Source organism: Egretta garzetta, unplaced genomic scaffold (genome assembly GCF_000687185.1).
Source record: "Egretta garzetta isolate BGI_Z169 unplaced genomic scaffold, ASM68718v1 scaffold1, whole genome shotgun sequence".
NCBI classification, from domain to species: domain Eukaryota; kingdom Metazoa; phylum Chordata; class Aves; order Pelecaniformes; family Ardeidae; genus Egretta; species Egretta garzetta.
In genome coordinates, this window is record NW_009258542.1 from 1,422,586 (window position 1) to 1,433,370 (window position 10,785).

The 10,785-nt window shown below is 39.2% G+C and overlaps 1 protein-coding gene across 1 annotated transcript in view; it reads left to right on the plus strand.

Moving 5' to 3' along the window:
• The window catches only part of ZCCHC10 (zinc finger CCHC-type containing 10), an 11,944-nt gene extending 4,260 nt beyond the window's left edge, over positions 1-7,684 (plus strand). The window contains exons 3-4 of the mRNA XM_035902689.1: positions 2,629-2,670; positions 6,231-7,684. Coding sequence (XP_035758582.1) covers positions 2,629-2,670; positions 6,231-6,498 — 310 coding nt within the window. The 3' untranslated portion in view covers positions 6,499-7,684. The remainder of the gene's footprint in view (positions 1-2,628; positions 2,671-6,230) is intronic.
• Positions 7,685-10,785: the final 3,101 nt, after the last annotated feature.

Consider the following 10,785-nt stretch of genomic DNA (forward strand, 5'->3'; position numbering starts at 1 on the left):
AAGAGCGTTCACACCTTTTGCTCTGTTATCTTAATGGGGAAAGAAAATGGGTGGTACCCTCTGGCAGAGAGGTCTGATTTGACTTCGTCAGCCGTTTCAACTGAAGCAGCAATATGAATCAGTGTTGAAATACTGACGTAAGTGGAAGCCCATTAGCTTGTGTTAAGAGTGACATAAAATGTTTGATTTTTGAAATTAATTTTGATCCAATGAGTAATTCTGAAGCAACTGTTATCCCCTAGTATTGCAGATAAAAATCGTGTGTGCTTAGGCTCTAAAACTTGCTCCATTTGGAGAGAGTTTGGAAGAGTTCTTCAGAGACTCAAGATTTTTAAGACAAAGGTCAAGTTTAAGACTCGGATTACTTCCTCATTCCTTTTCTTCCCTATTTCTGTTAAATTCTGCAGGTTAACATTGGAGGATAGTGAAATGAGGGTGAAATTGCTTGTTGCCTGGCCGTTGTCCATGAGTCTGTGTATGGGATAATTTTATATAGGAGTTACAGGACTGTCCTGTGGCTGTTGTGAATGGAGTTTTTTGAGCTAACAGCCCACAGTGGGAGGGCTATGCGGTGTGAAAAGTCATCTCATAAAAGGAAGATTAAGTAATCCTTAGATGTGAACAGTTTTTAATCCTGGTTAAACTGGGCTGGATTCATAGCAGTTATATAATCATAAGCTCTGTGAAGCTCCTTAACTGTGCCATGAGGTATCCAGTTCCTTAGGTGCCAATGTTATACTTTCAAGGATGAAGCTTACTCTTCATGGAAAGAATAACTTCCTAGGTCACACTTTTACTTTTTGTATAGCTTGCTTTGGAAGGTTATTTCTTGTCTGCAGAGAAGCCATGTCTTCTACAGGTCTGCTTCAGACTATTTGTATCATCACCTTTAAAGAACTAATAATGAATCACTAACCAGAAGGCAAACATAGGCTAAGAAGGTTAATTATTTACTTTTTGACAACCACATACAAGATTTTTTCAGCATTAACTCATTTCAGCAGTTGTTCCAGGATCCTTTTATTTGTCCAGTGTTGACCCCACCATTCTGATGGGCATTATGGTGGTTTTGCTTACAGGCGTCAGTAAAGCCCACTGCTTGCCCGTCCTAGAGTAGGACTTGGGAGGGGAGGAAAGGTGAGAAAATGCTTATTTCTTAGTGATGTTACTGCATTGAACCAAAACCAGGATGCCCAAGTCTTATTTGTAGTTCTGAAGACAGTGTGGTGCCACAGGGAAAATGACCAAGTGTCATGAAGCAGATCTGTTTGATCTGCAGGGGGTTGACCCCTCTGAGTTGTGTAGTTCCACAGAGTGGTGAACTCCTATACTTGTCCATACGTTAAACGCTAGAGGGAGGCATAGACCTGTGCCATGGCAGCCTGGGTTACTCGTATGCTGAATTAGGTCCCGTCTTCCAAAAGTTGCTTTGGGATCTAATTCTGTTTACTCACAGTGACTTCTCTTACCTGTGAGACACCTGGTTACCTACGGTAAGGGTATAAGGCCTTAATAATATAAATATTAATGGCATTCAGCAATACAGGAGGGATTGTAACTTGGTTCAAAATTTGAAGGTCAATGAATGAAGATGAATGCCCACAGGAGATTGTGGGGAATGTGGAAAACTCTTCTGTGTAATTATAATATTTTTCTGGCATACACATGGCATTGTGTACTTTTATTGAAATACAGTATAGTTTATACTTCATGCTTTTTTCTACCCTTTTCTGGAGCCTTTATTAACACATATTACTGTCTAATTTCTAAATGAAATATATTTGCAGTTCATACTTTTATTTCTGTGTATTTAAGATGGCTTCCAATAATAGGCTTCAGTTCAGGAAAAAGTAGCCCAGTTCGTGAAAGAACGTACGACTTCCTCATATATCAGGGGCACATTAAGCATGTTGTAAGTATACGATGAGGGACTGCTTTAATCACATGTACGTTCTAGGTTGAATTATGTGCTATATATCTGCAATGCATTGAGAAGAGCATGTGACTGGTACCTTTGAATGAAAAAAAATTTTTTTTCTTAAAAAAAAAAAAAATCCCTTAGCGTTTTGTTAAAAGAAACTTTCTTCTATTGTCATTTACCACTAAAACTTTCTGTGAGTGTATGAATACAAGGGAATCTGAAAGACAGGTAGCTGGAAAGCAACGGTATAAATGGATTGTTCTGTGTCTTTTTGTACTTGAAAGACATACATGGTGAAAGCAACAGACTGATTCAGTATTTTACCCTCATTTCAATCAATTCAGTTATTGCTAAATACAGGTACACAGAATTTTTTTTTTTTTGTATCCTTATCTCCTCTGCTTTTCCCATCCCAAAATGTTGTTGCCCATATAATATGAAGAAAAGGGTAAAGAACAGTAAAGCATACTTAACACAGAAAATTAGAGGTAAATTGTTGCCTTTTTTTCTTTCCTGATTTGTAGATATTGTTGTTTTTCTGGTTTGAATAGTGACTGAAGATATGTGCCAAATGAACTTTGGGTGGTGAGGCTCTCAGCCAGTGGGATACCAGTTTTCTAATATTAAACTTGGCTCCACTGTACTGTTACGTATTTAATTTTCCTACTGCATTAATCAAAGCCATTGTTTTTCCCCCCCTTAATTAGCACTGGAGAAAGTACCGCAGAAAGGAAGACCAAGAAAAAAAGGTATGGGGGGAACGATGACAAACTGTGCAGCTGTTTCAGTGTGTGATCTTGGACTGGGTATTGCGGCAGGCAGGTTGGAGGGGGGGTGTGGGGAAAGTCAATATTGCAAGTACAGTTTTGATTTTACTGCTTTTAGCCTGTTACAGGCATTTGTATGACAGCCATTTGGAGAATTTCTGCTCCTCCCTGTCCAAAACCTAAATTCTTTGTCTTCTGCTTTTTTCCTTACCAATTGTCCTATCTCTACATGATCTTGCTTTCATAATAAAAATCTTCCTATTTCTGCCTCAAAATTCATCAAGTGTATTTTAAACAATTGTACAAGTGGCATGCTGTTTTCTAGTCTGTAATCACTCCACCTACCCATCTTGCTCTTCCTTTCGTTGTTTTCATTCCCTTCTCATAGCAGCTGTCTCTGAAGCTTTGTCTATTGAATGAAATAAAGCATCTAAAAAAACCCAACCCCCAAACCAAAGAAAAAACCCCCAATCCCAGACCAAAACGAAATCCAGCAACTAAACCTCTTCCCTTCCCCAAGTACTAAGTCGAGCCAAGAACTCTTTCTCTTTTGGCATTGTTTCTACTTCACTTTGCAGTAATGTTTGCTTGGGAATCCGCAATCTGCTTCTGTCTTTATTAGCAAAAGCCTTTCAGGAACAGCTAGAACCCTGGCTGCAATACTGCTAATCACGTTATGAGTGTTACTTACGGGGCATGTCTGTACAGTAATAGCCTCATTATCTCTTTGCATTTAGTTGACTGTCCTCTGCGTCTAAATCTGATCTTCTAAAAATGGTTTTCAGAAGATTTTTAAAGACTGGGCCCTTTGTTTTGTGTGGTAGTCATTAAATCAGCCACAGCCATTTTTTAAAACATGCCTTTATTTTAGGCTATCACGTGGAATATGGCTTTATTGGAATACTTCTTAGTGAGCGTCCTAGTTCTGCTATCAAATATGTTTTATCAAAGGCTCCTTCCTCAGTAGTGTCCATTTATTGTTGGAGTTAGTTAGGACTAGTGAGATCATAAATTAACTGATTTCCAAACAATGTAGTTCAGACCTCTTCCTGCCTCAGCTTTCTCATGTGCTGCAGTTTTTTACGTGGCATAATGATTTTCAGAGTGTTTGACCTCTAAACCAATGCAAAAATGAAAAGAGCAAACCTCCTCCTTGCCCCTAAATACTTTTGCTCACTTTTTCCTTAACATTTTAACTCTTCTAGTTTGAGTTGTTTTCCTGTTTTTATGCAAGCACCAAATCCATCAATATAAATTCCTTTCCAGATCATTTGCTATTTAAATTTTTATTGTGACAGAGGAAGAATTAAATGCAGAAAATTCAGCAAAGCGTAACCAGTAAGGATATAAGATCCAGACTTAAAAAAAAAAAAAAGTAAAAGTTAGGGTTCTGGCAGTAGTGAGCACTAACCTTTTACATAGTGTATGTTTGTTTTGATATAAACAGTAATAAGTAAGCTACAGGCTTAACCAGAAAAACAGGAACAGGCAAAACAGCTGTTGTACAATCTTGTGACCTCAGGTGACACAGAGCTGTCTTCTGGGTGCCTGCTGGCTTCAGTGTTCCCATACGCCGTACTTTGGTTATTAATTAGAAGCCCACTTCGTGCTTGGATCGCACATAGATCTACCTGTCTGAAGGGGAAAATCATCTCTTAATTCACTTATTTCTTCAGGCACCGAGCTGTGGTTGTGCCCAAAATTGTAGATTCGTTTTAAGTAGCAAGTTTAAAATCACCTGGGGTTGTTAGATGATTGCAGTAGAATTAGAAAAGACAGAAAGTCTCAGAGAGGGGTGATAGCATGTGTTACAAAATGCAGCAGTTGTTCCACAATTGGTGCATGGAATCATACAAGACAGTAACATTTGTGACCTTGTTTTAAGGTGAATGAATGCTTGTCTGCTGGAGAAATTTTGTACTTTCACAGTGGTGTAGTAGACACAAAGATCTTAGATCTACCCATCTATAGCATTTGGGTTGTCACATTGCCTAATTAGGACAAGGTGAAGTAGATGAATTTTATTTGCTCCCAGCTCTATCCTCCTTCTGTAACTACCAGCAGGCCAAGTGTTGCATCACCTGAAAACAAGTATCTGCTTGTTTCTTCTCTCATAGATCTAGCTATTGCTTTCTTCTAAGAGAAGCAGTATTCAGTGTTACATTCTGATGTTTCTGTGAATTAGGATTAAAACCTAAACAGTGGAGGTCCATGGACTGCTGCTGTGGATTCTGTGAAAGGTGATTAGGAAAAGAAAGTTCAGCCATAGTTATCATTCAGGGGATCCCCAGATTGATTCTTGTCCATATAAAATGGGTCTGCACATCTAATGAAACTGTTTAGATTTAAACTGCTAGTACCATATTTTTTTGTTTTGTTTTCCTAGTCTTAAGACTGGTTTTTCACCAAAAATAAGTCTGTATTTAACCAGCCCTTATGGATTTGTCTTTATTAAATAGCCATTGTGTCTGCATGCACAGCGATAAGAGATTACAGATGTATTATGAAAACGTCAGTGGTTCATAGCTTAATACATGCATCTAGATTTGTCAGCTGACATGACCATGGCTGATACGATGAAAAAATATTACTCCTTCTCTAATAGCCTTAACATAGGCATTTCCTGAGTTGAGTTGTTGTATTTAACCAAACCCTCTGATAAAACCCACTACATTAATTTTCTAATGGAAAGAAGAATCAGCGTTGTTATATCTAGCATTTTCGCATGCTGTTCGGTTGACTTGGCGGGAAGCGGGGTGAATTAGTACCTTTACATTTTGTTTGGAGAAAGATCTATGGGAGAACTTAGTTTTACTGTCTTGGAATTCATCCTGTCTTAAGCAGAGGCCTTGATCTTGAGAACAACAGCCTCAGTAAAGGCTAAAAATTATTTTTAAAAAAAATTGCAGAGGATACAGAAATCCACTTTGCTGTGTTCGTAATTCTGTCTTTATCTTGGACGGTTGCCACCCCTTCTCCTCCACACTGAAAACATAAGCATCCTGTAGTGGCAGGTAATTTGGGTTCTTTTGCCAGGAGTAATCTAAGAACAGTTTCCATTGAGTACAGTTCTAACATTTGTGAAATCACTGATGAAACTTCCACTGACTTGTAAATTGCCAAAATTTCATTCCTTATTACAGTGGTGTGCTAGGGAACTGATCTTTGTTAATTTTTCCCTGAGGCTTCAGTAGTGCAGGGCATTGATATTTCTGCAGCCTTGTTCTTCTATTTAGCCAAGTCAGTAAAGACACTTGTCGTTACTATGAACAAGATACTTGCCAGCTTTCAAACGTAACGTTTTTCTGTAGTCCTGTTTTAGCTCAATACATCTACATGGAGTCACTCTGCCATTGCTCAAATGGGCAAAATGCATTTGTTCAGAACTGGGGAGACATGGGAATTTGTCTTGGATTTGTCGGGTCTGGAAACTTTCAGACCAAATAATTGATCTTTGGATTGCAACACAGTATAAAGAACACTGTGTAATGAATGCTGTCTCCAGCAGGCCCGTTCTCATCTGTGTATTTGCTTTCTTTCAGATCTAAAAGCGTGACCAGTTCCAGCAGCAGTAGCAGTGCCAGTTCGGCTAGTGATTCCTCATCTGACAGCGAAGATTCTTCTACCTCTTCTTCTGATGATGACAGTGACAGTGATGAGAGCTCCTCTACTTCCTCATCTTCTCCATCCTCGAGTAGTACTTCCTCTTCTTCAGAGTTCGAATCAGATTCTAGTTCCTCCAGCAGTAGCAGCAGCAGCACAGACAGTAGTTCTGATGATGAGCCACCAAAGAAAAAGAAGAAGAAATAGTGTGGTACAGTCTAGAACTGTTGTTTAGTGAATGGTAATGCTCTTCAAGGATGTTTTGAGCACATGGTTGCCAAACAGTTTAACTGGTCAACGTTTCTACTGCTAAAACTTTCTAAATGTTTTGCATAGTTGTTCATAGGACATGAAAGGTATTAAATGGCACGTGAGACTTATGAAAGAGTATTTTTGTGGTTTATCCTTTGATGGAAAATTTTACTTTTTTAGTTCAAAAATCTATCATCAGATTTGTTTATATGAGCTAAGGTCCAGTAACCTGGATGTTTACATGCTGGAAAGCAAAAGCTTTTTATTGCAGATCATGCCGTGCATCATATACTACTATGCCGTTTATGACCGCTTCACCTACATTTAGAAAATCCTCTAAACTGTTAGAAGCAAAAGTTTTACACTGCTGGCTGTAGAGCACTGTCATTGTTGAAACTGAATGCACAATGTTGCACACAGAGGGCCTTCCATCTCACTGTTAACAAATGTATTATATGCTGCTGAGCTTTTTTTCTGATGGCTTTTCCTGATGCTTCCAGGTCGAGTCTTAACTTTAACAAAAAACTTTAAATAGTGTTCATTTGTTAATGATCAATATACTACTTGTACTGTACAGAGGCTTTAGTCTTTTCAACTCGCCTGTTTCCTTAGCTCATGTATTTGTAGTATTTTCTGAGACACAGAGTGTCGCTTGCAGCAGTGTCTGTGTAAGAAAGAGGAGCAGTGCACAGTGGAAGAATTATGACTGATGCTGCTTAGGAGTTTCATCTTTGTGCCTTTTTTTGTAAATTAAATGTATCCTAGTGAGAGAAGGGCTTGAGTGGGTGTTCTTCAGAACTCCATTAGCTTTCCATACAGAATATGGTCAGTAAAACCAGAGAAATAGTAGTAGCAAACAAAAATGGGCACTATTTTCAAGGAGATAGGAAAAAGGCTATTTTCACTGGATGGTCAGTAAGAGAAGGAGTCGCCTTTAAATAGACGTCCCAAAGGAAAGTGTTTCCCTTTTGATATTTTTGCAAAAAATTGTTGTGTAATGCAAGATTACCAATCCGTGTTGTTGGGCACATGGTGACTGGCATTATAGTCTGCGGTATAATCAGTCCATTATTTTTATGTAACAGTGTGTACGTGTCTGTGAAAACCTGGCATGGGAGAAGCAAGTTAGTGCAAAAAAAAACAAAAAACAAAAAACCAAAAAAACAAACAAAAAAAAAAACCAAACCCAAGAAAAGGAAAATCCAAACATACTGCAGAGCAAGTATTGCTGGTTGCAAATTGAAAGTTATTTGTTCTTTTGGTGGATTGAAGCAGTTGGCATTAGTATTTTAATTTGTGATGCCGTCTCCTAAATTTCTTATTGTTAGAGTGCCCCTTTTTGGGGAGGGGGCATCACATGTGGAAGAATTCTTAAATATCTTGGTTTAGGTAAATATAGTAACTAAACTATTTTTTATATTTTTATGGAAAAAGTAGTGTGTAGAATTACTTTTGAATAAACTGTGCTTATTTAAATGTTTGAAAATATGTATGTTGTGTGTTTTAGTCTGTAATCATTACTGTGTTTTACAGAACACTCTGCAGACTGTAAATAAAATTACCAGAAAATTGTTTAAGTCGTCTTGAGTGAATGTACCATTTAATAGGAAAAGTTAATAAATTATTAAACAGTAGTTGCTAAGTTCATGCTTACTGCAAATCCAAATGTAAGTGTGTATTGGGTTTGCGTGGCAAGGGGGGCTACAGGGGTGGCTTCTGTGAGAAGCTGCCACAAGGTTCCCCTGCGTCCAACAGAGCCAACACCAGTCGGCTCCAAGAGGGACCCAATGCTGGTCAAGGCTCAGCCCATCAGTGGTGGTTTGGGGTTACCTCAACAGTTCCAGCAAGCTACGTGTGATGACTGAAGCAGCTGTGGTGGCAAGCGTGCTGTTGACCTCCTTGTTGCATGGGGGCTGTGGGAAGAGGGGTGTGGAGCCCATCTAGGTGGAAGTCCCATGCTAAGAAGAACACAGGCTTGAGTTTGGTTGGCGCTGAGCTGGGTGGCAGCAGCAGTGTGGTCATGCAGGGGGACTGTGATGAGGAACAGGCAGTCATTCGGATGGGAGAGAGTGGGGATCAAGGCTCAACTACCTTTGCCATCCTGTTAGGACCATGTTGTACAGCCGTTTCTTTAATGCTGCTGGTGTTTGTGCATAGATGGTTTTGTCAGAAGTTCACTGCTTCACACAAGTGTATTACTTCTCCCTGTTAAGTTGTCTCTGCCAAGAAAGGAGAAGTTTAAGATTGTTAGGCAACTAAGTACTAAAGCTGGTCATTAAATTCAGAGGGTTGGTCTCTTCATACATCTGTTTCCATTTGGTGTCTACAGTCAGACAAATTGGGTCCATTCACAAGGCAAAAGGAAACGCGTGTGCATGCTAGGTTCTGTCAGCAGGAGCTAGGATGAGGTTAATGTAATCGCAGATGATACCAAGGAGACCTTAATTTAACTTCTGGTCTGCTGTTGGCTCATTGAGTGGAGGTTCAAAGGGATGGCTTACTGCCTTTGCTACTCTGATCCTGCCCACAGCTGATTAATCCGAGACCAACCATAAGTCCCTCCATACTCAGATTTTTTTTGAAATGTTTTAATTTCAGAGAGAGTATTTTTTTTAATGCCCTTGCCTTTTGTCTCTATGTATTCTTATTTTGCAGAGTAAAACCCATCAGCCTGTCAAGAGCCTTGACAGTTCATCTTTCACTAGATCACATCCTGATTTCTTACTGGATGCTTTGATTCAAACGTTTCAACAGGAGAGGTATTTCTTTAATTACTGTCTTCCAAAGCTCTAGGTTAAGTACAAAAGATCATTAATTTTTTCTTTAAAAACCCCACTAACTAGAAATTACTATATTTACTAAGCAGTTACATGAGACCTGCATAGCTCTGAACAGCCTCAATTTTAATCCCTCCAATTAGGAGTAAAGCTGCCATTGCTAATTGAAGGGAAGCAATTGATGCAGTCTAGTAGAAAAACAGCCTCAGGAAAAGGCATCACATTTCAAGGAGAAACTCTGGGAACCGGTGGGAGAGCAGGAGGAGAGAGAGACAACCTGATCTTCTAGTCCAGGCCTTTATTAAATGAAACATCTGCCAGTCCGGAACGGGTTTTTGGGTGCCCACAATGAGATTGCATTGTATGGTCTCTCATGGATTGATGGATTTTTTTTATTTTCTAGGGAGGAGTCCATAATAAATAGGACTTTTGCTATCAAATGGATTTGCTTCATAAAGAAGCAATTCGACATACCTTAGTCCCATGGGTTTAATTTGCTTTATGAAATTATATTAATCCAAGATCTGCCTTTATCTGGACATCGGGACATCAGTTGTGTCCGAGGCAGATCTTCACAGCTTGATTTTGTTAATCGAGATGTCTGGGGGGGGGTGTGGGGGTGGTGGTGTGTTAAATACAAACCAGTACCAGAATAGTTTTGACTTTTGAGACGGGGTATTTTTATTATTTTCTGTTCTTTTGTTATTTACAGTACAGTGTTACTGTCTCAGAGAAGCTGCCTGTGCCTTCCCCGCCCATATCAAGGAGGGAAGTTATAGGTGCATTTAATTTTCAGGTAGGTGGAGGTTCCACCCCAATTTGCTCAGGTTTTGTTGTAACGTTGATCGTATTTCAGTGTCATGACAAACTTCATGTTTCGCTGCCAGTCAGTATAGTTCGGAACCGTTTGAGATTGGCTCTAGGCTTAAAACTGTCATTGTGCCTTTTTACAGCATTTTTTTATGAAGGGTCTCTGCCATCGTAGTATCAGAGACTGTATTTTTGACAGATTCAGATTCCGGAGTTTGTTAAGCAAAAAAAAAAAGGGGGTGTTTTTTTGCACCATTGTGCAGCACTTTACTCGCAAATTTCAAACAAATAATAAGGTATTACTTTTTAAAATACGAACCCAAAGTAGAATTATGTTCCAGTATATTTCAAAATCAGTTTATGTGGGAAAAAGTAGGTTCTATTCAAATATTCAAAATGTTCATATGGTATAGGAGTAAGTTTTTCAAAAATAGCCTCTTTGGGAGATTATTTTTAAAGCCAATTTTGGAAGTTTTGGAACGTTGCCTGTGTTAATGGGGTTGTCGGTGTGGGATGTCCCGTGCAGTGGCGTCTCCGTGGGTCTGTCCCAGGTCTGAATGCTGCGCTCCGAGCTGCTGGTTTAGGTCAAAAACTGGCAACATGACGCTCCGCTGAGATGAAAAACTGAATTATAAATGAAAGCAGCCGAGTTGCA